This window comes from Opisthocomus hoazin, chromosome 8 (assembly GCF_030867145.1).
Source record: "Opisthocomus hoazin isolate bOpiHoa1 chromosome 8, bOpiHoa1.hap1, whole genome shotgun sequence".
Taxonomy (NCBI): Eukaryota; Metazoa; Chordata; class Aves; order Opisthocomiformes; family Opisthocomidae; genus Opisthocomus; species Opisthocomus hoazin.
This window is the reverse complement of record NC_134421.1, coordinates 16,534,332-16,552,025: the sequence shown is the minus strand read 5'-3', so window position 1 is coordinate 16,552,025 and position 17,694 is coordinate 16,534,332. Positions and strand designations below refer to the sequence as shown.

Sequence of the window (17,694 nt, the reverse complement as noted above, 5' to 3'; positions counted from 1 at the left end):
TGCCATTCATTGCGGAGCAAGATACTCTTGCTGCTCCCTGCCACCTAGTCCTGTTTGAGATATAATACCTCTTGCAGAAAGACTTGCAGTCTTCAGGAAAAGACTTTGAGGGGTGGAGACCTTACCTGGCAGCTTGTAGGCAGACTGTTAGAACAGTTAATTATGTTTCCTTAAAAATATGTGGCTTTCTTCAGTCTGAATTTGTCTAGCTTCAGCTGCCAACCTTTACAATCTCATTATGCTTTTTTCCGCTCAATTAAAGAGCCATCTACCATCAGAAATCTCTCCTTATGGTCAGCTGTTACGGAGTGTTTGATCAAGTCACTTCTCTGGTTTCTCTAAGCTTCATTAATCTCTCACGATGAGGCAAGACTTCCAGATTTGTCCGAGTCCTTTTTAACGTGTTCATATCCCCTACCCAAATGTGGGTCCCAGATTTGGACACAGTGTTCCTGAAAAGGTGCCCCTGAAGGTAGGCAGAGACAGCCTCACTTGTCACTCCTATTTGCCATTCTTTAGGTCATTGAGGAATTGCTCCTCTTAGCTATTGCATTCATATGTTGCATGATGTCAACACAGCTCTGTTTTTTCCACAGGTAACACCACAAACTAGCATAAAGTTTAAAATGAAAACCAGTAAGTTCTTGGAGATGGGAGTAAATTTTCTGCAGAATCTGCTTTCAGGTTTCTCACTACACAGCAGTGGGACTTGAGCAAATAAGGCTGTTTGAGCTACTGTACCTGAGCCTTCCTGGACCTCTTGGAATTGATCTAATTCCTCCATGTTTGATGAACTCTGATCTTCATCTGAGTATGACCGGTTGGCATCACCCTGAAACACACAACTTTGGAAGCTGGGAACTCATAAACAGAAAAGACCATTTGTTCTTATCTTTCATTGCTGGAACAACTGTAAAATCCTCCTTGGCAGCCAGGCATCAGTGTGATCGCTGGTAAGAGTCTCATGTGGCCTGGGATGGCCAAGGTACTGTGTTCTTGCTTTTGGAAGGACAAAGGACTCACCCTAGTAGGGTAGGGTCTGTTGCACGGGATGGAAATTGTGAAGTCCCTTCCAGAGGGCTTATCTCTTTCCTTGCAAGGATTAACGCTGTTATCTATTTTTTTTCTTTTTTTCCAATGAACCCTGCCCTGAACTTCACAAGAAATGACAGAGTTGTGCTATTTTGGGAGTCCTCCACCCCAGTACCATCCAAGTGTCTCAAAGGCTGCCTGTTTAGCACCTCCGTCCCTCCTCCTGATGAGACCTTGGTGGCAACTCACCTCAGCCTGGAACCCCTCCACAAGAATGGCCACTAGCAGATTGAAGAGCACGTAATTGCCAAACGTCATGAGAGCCACAAAGTAGAGGGATGCCCATGGCGAGGTAGAGGCCATGCCATTATAGAGCACAACATTCCAGTCCTCCTGGGTTAGGATCTGCAACCAGGAGCAGAGGTCACATAAATATGAAGGAAGAACATGAAGGAGATTCCCAGAAAAAGACAGTGAAAGGATACACATCAGGACCACATCACGCCTCTTGACTTCCCCAGAACCACAAACCCACTGCCTGCTGTCACTGTCCAGATGTGGTACTGCCCTGATAACATCAGTTGAGCAAAAAGAAACAACAGTGACCATGAGGGCAGCCACGTGCTGGGGTGATGGTGTTAAACACAGGAGTTGCCACAACAGAAGAGACCTTTACAAAGTGTCTTCTAGGAAGGAAGGAGCCCCCCTGTCTGAGAGATACACCACTCATTTGGTTACAATGTGTAATTGTTCTTCCTCCAAACATGACATGCCAAAGCCTTTTGTGTGAACTTTTGTCTTGTCAGGAGCCAGTACAATGCTCCACAAGAAGAAAAATCACCCCTGATCCTCTTCACTTTGCCCTGGCCCACCTGTAGAGAGCAAAGTGGGTTCACCTGGAAGACGGTGACGATGGCCCACAACAGGGAGTCAAAATTCTTCCGGTCAGGAACTGTATCTCCTGTGTCCGTCCTGAGGCTGAACTTGCAACCAAAGATGTGCATTCCCAGGATGCTGTTGGGACAGGAAGAGGAGATAGTGTCAAATATAAGTATCTCTACCACCACAACGAGCTTGTCAGAGCGACACTCTTTTCCTCCTGACAATCCAATGTAGCACCACAGGAGTGAGGGGTAGAACACAGCCAGACCACTGGGACCTACCTGTAAAGAAGGAGCTGTGTATTGCACCCCTGTAGCTACCACAAAACCTTGTTCTTGTTTCCTGTCTGCACTTCCTCAGAGCTCACATATTCCCTCCAACCTGTCCTTCAGGACTGCTCTCTCCACTGTTCTTGCTTGCTTCCGTTTTTCTTCATCTCCCTACCACTGCCTCCACAGGATGCACTGACAAACTTGCCTGTGTCAGCACCAGCCTCCAGACTGAACTGTCCCTGCAGTCAGTGTTGATTATCAAGAGAATTCACCTATCCTTCAATGGGACATTATGCTCAGCCTGCGCGTTTGATGGCAGTATTTCTCCACCCCGTCCAGGCCAAAACTTCAGCTACTGAACCCAATTTAGGGCAGTAATAACCTCAGAGCTCATGGGCAACTAAGCGTCTGTAAGTGCTTCCTGAGCCTAGAGCAATGGGCAAGACAAGTCACGCGCTCATGCTCTGAAGCTGCTGTCCACATGAGCCATGCACTGCCTCTCTAAAACACTGTGAGGCAACTAACTGCCTCCTCACCTGAATATAAAGATGAAGAGCATGAGGAGCATGCAGAAAGTGGCTACGTTGTCCATAGTCTTCATCAGCACCACAAGCTGGCGGCGCAGCGCAGGCATGAAACGCACCAGCTTCAACACCCGCAGGAGACGGAAAGTCCTCAGTACGGAGAGGCCACCGTCTGACTGGCCGATGATCTCCCAGATGCTACGGCCCAGAGACGCACAGGGAGTGCAAGGGACATAACAAAAGAGAATTGAACAAACAGAAGAGAGAGAGGAATAACAATGCTATTCCAAGTTATCACCTCTGCATTGGCAGCATGTATATAGGGGATTAGAGAGAAAATCTGTTTGAACAAGATATAATAAACATATACTACAGGTTTATACTTATGTGTAGAAAGCTGCATTGCTCCCTTCAGAATATGAACATGGCACTGCACGTTTCAGGAATGAAGAAATGATTGCAGCATTAAGTTCCAGAAAAATAAGTTCTTCTATCACACATTAAATCTCTGTAGCATCCTTCATTTATGCATTTGCAAAATATTTCACAGCTAATATTTGTTGTGGACTTTCAAGGCAAATGTGATTGCCTCCACTCTACAGAGGAGACAACTGAGAAGTAGAAATGCTATGTGGCTTGCCTAGGGTCGCTAAGTGTTGTGAAAAGACATCTTACTCTCCCAATCCTTGGCCTTGTGCATCAGCTCAGCTCCTCATAGTATAGTTGCTTTTTGAAAGGCACATGAAAACATGCAAGCTCTGTGGTACTCTTTTCTATGTGTATTTCAGTTGATCCCCAAGGCCCTTGTCACCTGATGATGACGATGATACTGTCAAAGATGTTGTAGGGATTGCGGAGATAATCAAAGAGACCAAAAGCAGCAAGTTTCAGGATCATCTCCAGGGCAAACATGCTTGTAAAGACAACATTGCTGATCTCCAAGATATTGGTCAATTCCTCTGGCTGGAGAGAAAGCAAATTCAGAGAGTCAGAATGGAAACAGCCCTGAAATTAGAGGAAAGAAAGTGCCACCATTCCCAGGGGATAGGCTTTGTAGGGAGCTGCAAAGCTCCCACGGATAAGATTAGAGTGGAGCTGGACAGAGCCACTTGCAGTCCCATTCCTTTGCACATTTACTACTTTCATTGTAGACTATGTTCCTAACAAATTCTTTTACTAGAGGTGGTCAGGAGCCCCACAGCCATTCATACAGCCAAGGCTGACCAAGTGCTTCCCACATCCCACTCCATATCCTGACCCCCCAGCTAAAGGCTGCTTTACTTTGTGCAAAGAACTTGAGTATTTTTTGAAGCGGGGCAAAAGTGGCTGATCTGTGGTCAAGCTCTTTCTTCAACGCTTTCTTCCTCTGAGGTTTCCACAGGTAGCTGGCACAATTTTACGCTGAAATTCTGAAACAATGAAATGAAAACCATTCCCCATCTTCCTTTGCACCTCAGCTGCACTCATCTGCCTCCTCCCTCTCTGTTTTTTCCCTTCATTTTTGTCTCCCCCACTCCCCACCAACTACTTGGTATGCATTAGTTTTCTGGTCTTGCTCCAGCAGTCTTTTCTTGTGCCTCTGTCCTAAGATCAGTCTCAATAATTACCCAAGCGAATATCAGACTGGATGAACAAGATAACAGTGAGGAAGGGCACACTGCTAACACCTGGGACAGGAAGAGCAGGACAGGGTGAGGAAAAGAGAGAAACGGACAACAAGAGGAGAAAGGCATATGCACAAGGTGAAAACCTCCAGGGATTACACAAGATGACTGTGTTGAAAGAAAAAAAAAAAAGAAAAACAAGGCAATCTGACCCTGCCTCAAGCATTTTTTTCTGTTGAATCTCTGACAGCTTTCAGTCCCTGTGATACCGCCTTCCCCAGCAGAGACCAATGTGTTTGTGCATATGAGAGAAAGTGTTTTAATGACTCCATCAGTGGAACAAGCCTGAGCAAATTAAATTACTCCTCCTTTTGTTTTCTGAATTAATGACTTTTTCTTCAGTGTGTGCAGCCTTGGAAACTTCTCTGACAAGGTCAGGAAAGTGTCTAGACCGTTTCCTCGGGAATGATGAAATGTTGTTTCAGAGGGAGACAGAGGCTGCACTGAAGTCATTAATGAGGGATGTCAGGATCTTGCCATCCCCTGTGAAATTCCCTGCATTGAATTTGGGGTGGACTCACCTGCTCAAAGTACCTCTCACCCAGGGACTAGGACTACACCAGCCAAACAGCAACCGCTGAGGTCTCGAACAAGGTCCAATGCATGAGGGCCAACACTTGCACAAGCCTGCCCATGTTTGCACATACTCATACATACACCAGGGAGACTACCATGGCAACAGCACAGTACATAATGTTCCCAAAGTGAGAGAAAAACTTCATCCCAGTGTAATGGGTTGCACCCTGGGGCCAGGCTAGACTACCTGTGGCCTTCAGACCGCATGAGACTGCTACAGCAATTCACCTGGCTGTAGCATGCTGCTGGCCACCACCTTCCGAAGCAGCAGCTGGTGGAGACCTGCTCCAAATGAAGGTTTGCCGCCTTCCCAATTGGAGGGACAGGGCACGGCAGCCCCAAGGCACTTCTTCAGGGCTCCTCTGGCCCAGTTTTCATAGAATCATAGAAAGTTTTGGGTCAGAAGGGACCCCTAGAGGTCATCTAGTCCAACCCCCCCGCAGCGAGCAGGGAATTTTCCATGTTTACCTTGGGGCAGGTATGTCCCACCTCAGACAAGGTTACATATTTGATATTCAACCTACTGCACCACTGAGCCCTAGCCTCAATCCATTGAGGTGAGTCTGACCCAGGCTCAGTGGTAGCAGGCAGTAGTACTCTGTTTGATACCCATGCTGAAAACATGGCTCGACTCCCCTCTTCCTTCACATTGGTCTGAGCTATGCCTGGCCACCAGGCTACTCTTTTAAACATCACATAAAATGGATGGGAAGAAGAAAACTGCAAAAGCCTGTTGTTCACAGCAAGAGAGGACAGACACTCCTGGTCTGTCCAGAAACAAAAAAGGGAGTCCCTGCAGGTCAGAGCCAATATTTTTACCATAAACTTAGTACTAGTGTCAACTAGGAAGGGGAGTCATGGTCTCTCCCTGAGGACTGCAAAATTGCTGTTCTTCTGAAGGGCAGCCTTTATGTTGGCTGTGTCTGTTACTTATTCCACTGGTGGAAGGGGAAGTGAGGGAGGAATGCGGCTCAGGGTCTGGCCCTCTCCCTGAAGCTGGGGCTGCTTTAACCCCTGCTCTGAGACCCCCAGGGGCCCAGATCCTCCCAGATGAGCAAATGGACTGGAAACTGCTCCTCGCATCTGTGGCTTCCCACACCGTTTGCTAATTTCTTGCACTCCTCATTGCAGATTTTTATTGAAACAGTCCATTTCTTTAAAATCAAAAAAGGGGAGATGGCTCAATTTCCATCCATAATTACATTTGAATAACAAAACCACCCTGAAAATGAAGAGGAGAAGAGGAGAGATAAGAGTGAAGAGAAAGAAAGAACGAGCAAGCACGCACAGAAAGGGAGAGATGAAGATCACTTCACGAAGAGCCATACAGTAATGACACTCGCTGGGAACATGAGGTCCATATGCTAAACAGAGATGCCAGTTTCAGCCTGAATCAAATGATTAGGTCAGTGAGAATGAGCAATGTAAAAAAGTGACAGGCTATGATGGTGGATTATCATCCTCTCTGCTGTCCATGCGTTCTCTCTTGTGCTGTCATAGGGAGCAACTGATGTTTGAAAAGCCATGCTTGCATCTCACTTGCAGAAAAGGTCACCTGTTCCCCTGTCTCTTCTTCCTTCCCCGACATCTGTTTCTTTAGTCAAGCCTCCACCTGTTAATCTTTTTCTAATGGGCCATCAATCAGTCCCAGTAAAGCGTCCTTCCTAGAGCAAGGAGTAGGGAGGGCCGGTCAGGGAAAGGAATGAGAGATGGGCAGAGAGAAAGGCAGCAAAAGAGGAATTTAAAAACAAAGCTGAAAAAAAAATAGTAAAATAAACTCCCTGGCACCCACAAGAAGTACAGAAAGAGAGATTTTTTAAAATGGAGTAGGAAAGACATAAATGCTGGGGAAGGAAGAGCAACACAAAAGGAATGAACTCAGGAAAAACGAGGAGAAAAAGAGCCAAGCCAACTGGAGAGGCCAAGGCAGCACGCTCACCGGCTAAAGGCAGGTCCTGCATGGCAGCTGCTTCTGGAGATAGAGATGATTCGGCAGAGTGGAAAGAGCCATCAGCTTGGAGCTGGGGCTGCAGGGTGGGGGCCACCAGGGCCTATGTCCTGTGCAGGGATGCCCTCTTGCCTGGGGCAGTGTGGCCATGAGTGTCGGTGGACAAGACTGGTAGCTGGGACAAGGCTGATGCAGGGGACTCTGGACAGGGAAGTATGAACTTCATGAAGGGGGCAAGCAGACAGGGAAAAAGTGGTTTTCTCCTTTCCTTCCTACTGACACATGAGATTCCCAACACAACGGATCTGCTCACAGTTGTGATGGCTCTCACAGACAGCACTCAGACATTTATGATCAAAACTGTTAGCAAGGTTTCCTCCTCCCAGGCCACCCAGATTTACCTAGAAACTGTAAATTGAAGTGTCCACAAGGAAAGGCCTGAACTCAAGCCTATTTTGGTCCAGGAAAACCAGGAAACACCAGAAATGTCCCCACAAGAAGTCTGTTCATATTGCCAAGCTAGGATAGACTGGTTTACCCATCCCACTAGGAGAGAAACTTGAACAGAACTGTGTGAGCTGAGTATTGGGCTGAGAAGGGTGGCTTGAAGGAGAGAGAGATTCCAGGGGGCAAAGCATGCCCAGAGCCAGTGTTTTAACAAGACTGGTTCACCTGCTCAGCATATGGATCTCTTTCCAAATCCATGAAACTACCTAATTCACATCTTCATGGTGCAAATTCCTTCATCCCTAAAAATGTAGATCAAATACTGAGAGTGAAATGTATGATTCAGATCTACTTCACAGCTCCTGTCCAGTGACCAGAAACTAAAACTGGGGCAATAGAGGGCAACAGCTCAGTTTTTTTCCCCCTTTTCAGTTTCTTATTAACTAATATTGGAGTTCTTATGTCAGATTAGACTGAAAAGGCAATTAGTCCATTATCTGACAGCAGCCAGAAACTCCTGCACTACAGGAAAGGTTAAGAATATGCAGACCACCACGAAGCCCCTGCAGGAGAAGTTTCTCCTAACCAGGAGTAAATTTGCAACTGTCCAGAAACTGAAGAGTAATTGATGTGATCTATGCGGACCAGCCCTACCAAAGCATACCTTCACACCACTGCCTCTGAGAACATGAGAGAGAAATATTTCATAGAGAGGTCTCCAGCCTGTCCTTTTTCATTCATCATTTCAAAATCACTAGACAATAATCAGAAGAGTCATAGAAATTGGCCATGGAGCATACCAAGTAGCTTGTTCTTACTCTAATCACCACCCCACAACCAATGCAGGATTTTGTGATGTTTCATTATACCCTAGTTTTACAAGACTAAAGTAACGTGGTTTCATCTACCACCCCAGGGAGACTGTTCCATCATTTACTAAACATCAGTATGATGAGCTGGCTTGGACATTTGCCGAATGTTTCTGACAAGAGCAAATAGTAAAATGAGAAGCAATAACTGTAAAATTCGAACTTGTGGATGCAATAAATGCTGGTATAAAGGGAAATCACACAGCCTAAAGGATATGAAGGTACTGATCCACAGGGCTGGTCCAGTCAAGAAACAAGGGACCGTCTCCTGATCCACACACAACGAACTTCATAAAGTATTGATCTGATGTACAAAGGAATACTGTAAGTAGATACTGGAGTTGATAAATCAAGTTACTCAGCAATTGTCTAATTGTCTACTCATGGCAAGGAAGCTTGACTCCAACAGGCCGTTCAACAAATACATGAGAAAGGCAGCTTGAGACATTCAGCTGGGACCAGCCTTTCATCCTCATGCTGAACAAGCGAGAAAAGCGAGCAGCAGCAGATCCTCTGTGAATATTAAAAAAAAGTAAGCCTCTTTAAAGGATCCTTCTGGACAGCCACAAGCATCTAATATCTTGATTTTCTACACTGGATTTTAAAAATAGGCACTTCCAAGTAGCAGCAGATCTGAAGAATTGCAAAAAATATTTCAAGCAGGACAAAGCTTGAAATGATGGATTTCGGCTTGTGCAATGTCCCAGCAATATCTGAAGGCCTAATACTGAGGATATTACACAGTATAGTGCACACTGATGGATTTGAATAAACGTATCTATTTACAAGCGATAACCTGCGATAAGCTTAAGGATTAAAAATGACTCATAGCAGTGCCGTTTGTCCCAAAATGAGTTGATTTCCCTCACAAGAAATGCATAAGGAGATGGGAAGCTGCCTTGGCCACACAAACAGGACAGGACAAGGGACTGGATGGATAAGCCAAATAAAGCCATATTCCAAGGTGATCTGGATCTGAGTTGCTGAGGATAAGTCTCCTGGCAGAAAAACATTGTGAACATTAAACCCCTGAATTGCATCAAACAGATAATTTTAATTCATGTTTTTCTTTTTGTTGGTCAAGGCTCAGGAATAGAAGGCAAGACTCACACAGGGACTCTGTCCCCCAGGGTTCTGTGTTTCTGAGCCTGAACCTTGTGCCTGGCTCCTGCAGTCTCTCTCACACCTTAACCTGATGGTTGGTGGGTGCTTTGGTCAGCAGGCCAGCTCATCTGTGTATAGTCCATGAACAAGTGGAGCAGCAAGGAGCTGACGGACGTGCCATGAGCAGCTCCCACCATGACTGCTCAAACCTGCGACACCTTCACACGTCTTCTTGCCCAGCCAGATACATCCCCAGAGAGTGGCTGGTGTTGTGATCTCCCATGCACCAGAAGTAAAAGCTTGAGAGGTCTCTATACACCTTAGCTCTGGGCCAGGAGACAGTCATACAATGAAGTAGCTGAAGCAACAGAAGCTACTTCAGTCATAGGGTGGCATCACCCTGCAAATCACAGATCTCTGTGGACAGAGGGGTTTTGCTGGATATCGTTCTGTGAAAATTTGTGTTTCTGGGAGGAAAAACAACAGGAAAAAGAGAGAGGAAGGAGAGAAAAGGAGGTGATGAAGCATTAGTCTGAGATGTACTTACAGTACAGCTTGAGGAAAACTGGAAGAGAGCAAGGGGAAGTGCAAATGCCTGTGTGCTTTTGAGTTAACTGCTGACTGAAAATGACCTAGAATTCATGGTCTGGACTGAATATTAGATACATTTTTTTAATCTTCTTGTGCCAGAGAAATAGGATTCAGTATACACATTCTAAATAAACAGGCTGCACCACATTTTTCAGTTATGATCAATGTGATTGACATCTCTTTCTAGTAGAAACAGCATGCAGGGTCATAAGCTTTTCCTAGCTACTTCTGGATAAAAAGCGATAGCATAACTTTAAGGACGTGTCATTAACAATCTGCTACTAGAAACCCCCAGGCTGAAGGCAGATCCCACTCTGCTGCAGGCTATACAAACACAGCAGAGGTGGCCTAGGAGGGCTTAAATCTGCACACACAATAGCCAGAACATGAGAGGGAATTCTCTACCTCCAGCTCAAATATTCTTCTGCTAAACTCTTAATTCACGCTGTCTCCAATAAACCAAAATGAACAATAGCTCTCCCGGCTTGGTGCTCACATCTTTGAAACATCAGTGGGCAGTTTTCATATTGTCCTGGGCTTCAACCCTTAGTCATCTCTCTGCTACGTGATAAATACATCGCTCTTTTTTATCTATTTTCATGAGTCAAATCCTCCAGCCTCTTCTTCATTTTCCTATCCTCTGAGCTTCTGCCAGTATTTTTCTGGTACTGAAGCATCTAGTGCAGTTTTGCATTCTGGGATCAAATTAAGGTTTCCCATCCTTGTATCAGGAACTAGCTGGGCTTTGACAAAAGATCTAATGCTTGGTATGTAGGTGGGATCCAGACCTCTAGGGCTTCAAATACTGGCTCAGACACTGTGTTGCCTCAAACAGAGAATTCAGGATACTTTGAGTCTCAAGGTATCTCCATCCTGATACAGCACAGGACAAATGAGTGCCTCACTTGAACCAGACTCACTGCCTGTCTTTTTGCTGCCTGAGACTGTGTTCAGGACTAGACTTCACCTTGGCTCCAAACCTTCAGTGCACTCAGCATCTCACTAGTGGAGAGATCTCTTTTTCTGTGATCTAGGCAGACACGTGGAGCGAATCATGGTCACATTGAGACTGGTGGCATAGATCTGAGACATGGATGTACAGCACGGACTTCTTTAACGCAAAGTGCAGCAGAGCCACCAGCTAGCAATGCAGATGCAAGGTCATGGGCGTGCTTAACACCCTCTGAAGCTGGCTCTGCACATCACAATGTAGACACAGCCTCTGCTTCCCAGCTATAAAATGAGGGCATACAATCCTTCTTCATCTCACAAGTCTGTCATTAGGATAAAGTGCACTGCTGACTCAGAGCTGCCTGCAAACTACTGGCGTGAAAGTCAAACCTGTGCCCACACCTGCTGTCTATGTCTGACCTATCTATCACTTCTTGCTGTCAGGGCAAAGGAAAGGCTCAAGCCATCTGAGACCCCAAAATGACTGGAGATGGCAGGTGGTGCCTTTCCTAGCCTTCTTGTATAGCTAGACTGTGCTCAGGCATCTCTTAATTAAGCTGGAAAGGCTAGCAAGCTGATAGATTTGAATTGAGATGCTGGTGAAGTGCCTGTGACATCCCCGGAGGGCACATTAAATTAACCAAATAGACTAAGGATTCAGTAAGCTAATGAAGAGAGGAATGAGAGAGAGAGGTGAGGAAGATGGAAGACACAAGGCTGAAGGAGAAAGAAGCAGATGGAAAGAGAAGACAGGGTAAAAAAGAAAAACAGAGAGATGAAAGTGAGCAGGGAGGAGAAAAAGAGGGGGATTGAAAGGAGTTGAGAAGAAAACACATGGAGACAGTGAAAGTGATTAAGTGCAGGGATAAGGAAGAAAAGACCCTGAAAAATCCTGAGGCTTTCTCCAAAGCCATGCTGGGACCATCTGTGCTGCCGCCTGGGGTCCAAATTGCTCAGTCTCTGCCTCTACCAAGTTGTATCAGCTGCTTAGCGAGCCAGAACCATCAGCAGGACTCACCAGTCCCTGCTGCCCACCCTGTGCCCCAAGGTGCCTTACCTGCTCGTGGTGCTCAATGCCCATGCTGATAGTGTTCACTAGGATTGCAATCATGATCCCACGGTTGAAGTACTTGCTGTCCACAATCCCTCGAAGCTTGACCCTCACTTCTCGCCACATGTTGCTGCAGAGCTTCAGCCGTCTGCCTTCTTCCATCTCCTCCTCCTCCTCCTTCTCCAGCGCGGAGGCATCCTGGTCCTCTCTGCTGCCCTCTCCCTCCTCTTCGCTGGCTCCTCCATCTTCCTGGTCTGAGTCAGCACTATCCAGGACAGAGAGTCTTCGGGATGCTTCGTGCTCCCCTTGATGGCATCGGGGGCAGTTGGTGGGATCAGAGATCGCTGTCACAGCAATAGACTGGACCAAGCCCTGAGGAGGGCAGTCAAGAGAGTTGTGCTGCTGGCAAAGCCCTGGGGAGAGAAATGATCATGCTTAAAGGAGAAGGCTTTGAAAAAGACATTGAAACTGGGCACGTGTTTGGCTTTTGGGTATTTAGACAGGGTAACAGGGCTTTTTAGTTGTAAGGATGATTAAACGCTGGCACATCATCTCAAGGGCAGCAATAAAAGCCATCAGCGTGGGGCTTTACACTGACTAGCTATGTCACCAAAAGGCATGGTACTGTTCAGCTGCCAGTGATTAGGCTCAATGGGGTATCACGTCCATCAAAGGAAGAACTGTTTTGTATGATGCAGGAAACACAGCTTGAGACTCAGTAGCTTGTGTTAAATGGGAAGTGAGGGAAAAACGATCATGAGGGCTGCTTGTGGCCTGAACTGCTACAAGTGGGGTCCGAGAACCCACATGCTGAGCTGAACTCTCTAAATTAGGGAAGCTACATTAGCAAAGCATCTCAAGAAGCCAGAAAAGCTAGCACAAGAACACTTCCTCCTGATAGTCTGTGTGCTCTGAATCAGAACAGATCTCCTGAATTCATTGAGAAAACTAAGTTTATGTTCCTCCATCCCCCAGTTGGGCCTGGAAGATCAAATGGACACTGGGGGAACAAAGCAATTAATTCATTAACACAGTGCATGAAGCCTGCAGAAACTTTTCTCTCAGCAAGCAAAGAAAATAAAAGACTGAGTATGCAAGACCAGCTGAAGGAAAATCCGCTTTTTTGCTTGTTAATGGGAGCATAACCTAGGAAAGGCATCGACAGGCACTTAATACTAACTCTGTAAAACCATTTTTACAGTCACTTTTCAGGCCAGGAATCCAATTTAAATGGTATCTCGCATCTAATTTTACACAACAGCATGTGCTCCCATCAAGAGAAATTGTATCCATTGCCCTTGCATATCAAACTGACTTCTTCAGTATTGCTCCCTTGGTTCAGGAGACACCCTCTTGCAATTCTATTCTTTTTGCCTGTCTCTTGAGGTCCCACAGCAACTCAGTTTTGGAGGAGCGCTCTGAGGGACCCGCTGTGTCACTGAGTCCAATCCTTGGTCCCACTCCATCATATTCTCCTAATACTTCTCTCCCAAACTGCTATCATCACCCTGCTATACCAGACGTGAAGCCCTTTGCAAGCCTCAGTCAGTGCCTTTAGTGTTATCCCACTATGGTCTCTGGGTTTCCCATATTCCCTGCTGGTCACCCCTGTTTCATTCCCACCTTGCTGGTCTGTTGCACTGGTCATGGTCCCATGCTCAGTTCTAATTCTGTGCTTTGTAGGCATGGGTCCTTTGGCAAGCTGGCACTTGGGGATGCTCCCAGGTACTCTCACATTTCCATTATTGGCATTTCCAGCTTTACCCATGCAATCCTTACTGTAGTGCCTCTGGCTTTTCCTGTTCATGGCTAGCTTGGCTTCGCTTGGCTCCATGTGGCCCTGGCGCCGGCTCTGTATACTGTTGTACAGCCCAAGGGTGCGGCGTTTGGCTTTGCGCACAATGTGGCAGACATATTGGAAGATCTCCTCATAGCAGTCTCCTGGCTCCATGTAGCTGGCAACAGTGCTGGAGGAGAGGTACCGGGCCCTCTGCTCCTGCATCAGCTGATGCTCCCGCTGCTTGGTCTCTGAGAACTGCGTGGCGATGACCACCAGGCACAGATTAATCATGAAGAAGGAGCCCACCTAGTAGCAAAGGAGCAGAAGAGACAGTTAACGTTAACATGAGGAAGAACATGCAGCAGGGGGAACATAAGAGGAGAGAGGAGGGGAAAGTGTCTGGAGGCAGACAGAGGAACAGGAACCACTCTATGTATGAAGACAGGATATCAGAGAAAGCTAGGGCTGGCTGAGCTTGTTTTTGAGAACTCACTCTATGTCATTTCCATGCCAGATCAGAGCTCTGAACTGAAATTCAAGAAACACAAGCTTGAATTTTTACTATTTTGCAGGCTTTTGGCCCTTTAGTAAGTCACTTAGAAGTCACTTGCAAAGGGTTTGATGAAAACTGGAGTACTTCTTTGCCTCTCCTTTGCATGAAATAGAAGGTTGGAGACAGAGGACTAGTTTGCTGGTTTGGTTGCTTTCTCCTCTGCTTGCTCTTTTACTACTAGAAAAATCATGCACTGTCATTTATGATCTTCAATTCTTGGAGGACATGTGAGCATTCTCAGAGCATTTTATTTATTTGTACCATTTACACCTTAATTCATCATACAGGGAGATGGCACTTCGCTGAAATGAATGAGCTCTTGAAATCAAAGAGGAGTTTACAAAAACTAATGACTTTGACAAGGACACTAAATAGTCTGGCAAAACAGTGCTTCCTTGCCCATTTTCAATTCTTCTGATACTAGACATATTATATTAGCTCTTACTTTACTTGTCGTTCAGTCTAGGTAGGCCTTCCTTTTCAAACACAAAACCAACAACAACTCACACCCCCAATTTCTTAGAAACAAAATAAAATGCCCACGTTCTTCCCATTCTCTATACAGAAGCCAAAAAGTCCACCAGGCTTATTTTACACCTTTGCATGTTCCCTTTAAGCTTCCTTTGCCTCAGTTTTGCTATCTGTAAAATGGAGCAAATATTTCTTGGTACTGAGAGATCTGGAGGTAAAAATCTCACTCTCCGTGTTGCATATTATGAAATTACAGATGAATCTCTACTAGGAGCTCTATCCATTACACTTTCAATAAAACTTGAGTTTCAATATGATGAGACTTTCATACATAAAAGGGCTAGTAACCCCATTCAAAATCATTCTCAAAAGCTATGATGCCTTGATTTGTACCTGCTCCTCGTAAAGCTGTAAGTGGCATTGATAAAATGCAGAGTCTGATCTCAGAACAAGGACCACACGTCTGCGCTGCTCTGAAACTGACTCTGTGGGGCAGCCCCCAGGAGAAGAGGAAGCACCAGCTCAAGATTTCTGCTTCCCCTGGACCACGGAGCATCCCTGATAAGGGATATTCTTGCACTGTGTTCCTCCTGTATGAACCCACGCAAGACCCAGTCTCATCTCCCCATCTCTCCTTTCCAAGCTAACAGCTCTAACACAGAGCTGTATTCAATCCTGCCCTTATCTTCACACGTGTCCTCCCCCATGTAACCCTTCAAGCAAGGTGGAGAGGACAAGAAAAGGTGGTGATAACCTGACCCTAACCTTTGTACATGGAAAAGGTGGAGTTTTTTTCAGCAAGTACCCCAGCTTCTCTTCTCTGTCCAAGCACCTTTTCCCACAGTGCACAGCCCTTAACACTCTCCCACCAAATCACACCCCTTGGTTGTCCCTTTCTCTTGCACACAGTTGCCCAGCAGCTCTGCCCGGAGGCTCAATACAGTGATGCTCAGATTTCAAACGGGAGATGTCCCCACCAGCATCTGAGTAAGCCTTTGAAACATGAAGTTCTTCCCAACCAGATTCAGCATAAGGACAATAAACCATCTCAAAATAAAGAGTGCTTCTTTTTTTTCCTCTTCCTCTCAGCACCCTTCAAAGCTGTTCTAATTCTGTTTCCCTTCGGCACTGAACCCTTCTCTTCCTTCTCCTCCTGTCACATTTCAGCTTATTTTCCCCTCAGCTTCTGTATGTGACCTTGAAAATTAAAACAATGCCTCATTTGGATTCCTTCACCTTCTTCCAAGTATTCCCTAGTCCACGATGTCTTGCATGTTTTCACTGATGAGAGTATGACTGGGAATCCAACTTCTCCAATGCACTCTCCTGCCCTCTTCCCCCTCAGCACTACACTACGCTCATACAGGCTTGCCCACTCAGTTATCTCCCTCAGCTTGTGCTGAGTAAGGCAGAGTTGGAAGCTGGATACCAGCTGTGCATGCAACACCTTCTCTCTAGGCTACAAGCAGAGGAGGATCACACTGTCAGCCCAGAGAGGTGGTAGATGCCCCATCCCTGGAAACATTCAAGGCCAGGTTGGATGGGGCTCTGAGCAACCTGATCCAGTTGAAGATGTCCCTGCTCACTGCAGGGGGTTGGACTAGATGACCTTTAAAGGTCCCTTCCAACCCAAACCATTCTATGGTTTCTATAAGACTCAGAGAGAAAATGAAACCAATGCTTGCAAGTTCACACTGTGGTGTTGTTATATGCTGCAAAGGACGCATTACACATGCAAAGAGGTAACAGAAAGGCTAAATACTTTCTTGGTGTAACTCCACCAAAGGCAAAGGAAATATCCCATCTAGCATATGGCTCCTTTGTTCTGAGCAGTCCCCAGAGTAAGTTGAGGTTCATGTGCTCCTGTGTTTGATGGAAATAAACCTACACAGCTTCTGCAAATGAGGAGGGAGTGTCTAGAAATGTCAATGACACTCCACAGTAAAATCTCAGGTGGAGTGTTTAATTGAGGGTTTTCAGCCGCCTGCAAATTCAGAGGCTCACTGGGATTCACTGGGAATCCACATGAGGTGAGCCAGCACTAGAAGGATGCTCCTGCTTAGAAACCAAAAATATGCTACAGAATTTATGTAGTTTGGAGCAGGGGGTGAGGGGCAGTTTTCAGAACTGGCCTGCAGGAGACAGGCATGCTCACCCCAATGTTTAAACACTGGCTCTGCACAGTCCTTCCTGGCTCTGGGAGAGACCGTGTCTGAGGCCAGGAGTGAAGTCTATGCTGAACTGCACAAAGTACAAATCTGGGTATCCTGGCCATGCTGCTCAAAGTGAAAATGCAAGTAGGTACTAAATGTCTATTGCATGGTGGGAGATCTGAACAAACTTTACAGGAAAGAATTGTTTTCTGAACTCACAAAAAGCAGTAGATGTTCAGTTTGCCTTTGGGAATAGAGCTGGGGGGAGCTCCTCCCCCACCCTGTGCAATCATACCTCTACACTGTCTGTCCTTGGGATTTCCCAGCCTCAAAGTAAAAGCAGCACTCCTCAAGGTGTATTTCACCTCTGCTCTCCTGGCTCAAGCTGCAGCTCACATAGAGTAGATCATCTTTCTGGTTTTCTCTCCTTGTCTTTCCTTTGTGATGGTAGAAGGCCAGAAGGCAGGGAGAAATCGAGGATATCATGAAGATTCAGCTTTTTCATAAGTTCTCTGACCTGAATGGACCAGCAGATTTTTTCTTTTTTGTGCCACCCCCAGGCTGCAGAATTTCTCCCAGAAACTGGATTAAGGTTTGTTTGCTCTCAAATCATTGCATGTCAATTTAAATTTAAACTAGATCCTGTGCCAGGTGAGTCTGTTGCTGTTATTGTGTTACTGATTCTAGAGGTCCTATTTCTAGGAGGGCATGACCACATAGGACAAGTAGTAGGTGAAGAGTAGAGTCTTAACCAGGTCCATTCAACAGCCCATCCAAATGCCTGTCGGCTTTGGAGATACACACTGAGGTCTTCAGTGGCTAAGTG

At 46.0% G+C, this 17,694-nt stretch overlaps 1 protein-coding gene across 5 annotated transcripts in view; it reads right to left on the bottom strand.

Moving 5' to 3' along the window:
- CACNA1I (calcium voltage-gated channel subunit alpha1 I) overlaps nucleotides 1-17,694 on the bottom strand; it is a 93,915-nt gene that overhangs the window by 34,215 nt on the left and 42,006 nt on the right. For 4 of the 5 annotated variants that reach the window (XM_075428124.1, XM_075428126.1, XM_075428125.1 and 1 more), the window contains exons 7-13: nucleotides 13,691-13,997; nucleotides 11,918-12,324; nucleotides 3,522-3,673; nucleotides 2,723-2,908; nucleotides 1,929-2,046; nucleotides 1,282-1,437; nucleotides 742-832 (exon numbers count right to left, since the gene is read on the bottom strand). In XM_075428124.1, the coding sequence (XP_075284239.1) occupies nucleotides 742-832; nucleotides 1,282-1,437; nucleotides 1,929-2,046; nucleotides 2,723-2,908; nucleotides 3,522-3,673; nucleotides 11,918-12,324; nucleotides 13,691-13,997 (1,417 nt within the window). Of the gene's footprint in view, nucleotides 1-741; nucleotides 833-1,281; nucleotides 1,438-1,928; nucleotides 2,047-2,722; nucleotides 2,909-3,521; nucleotides 3,674-11,917; nucleotides 12,325-13,534; nucleotides 13,612-13,690; nucleotides 13,998-17,694 lie in introns of those variants that run through there. The other variant, XM_075428129.1, reaches the window with a different exon arrangement.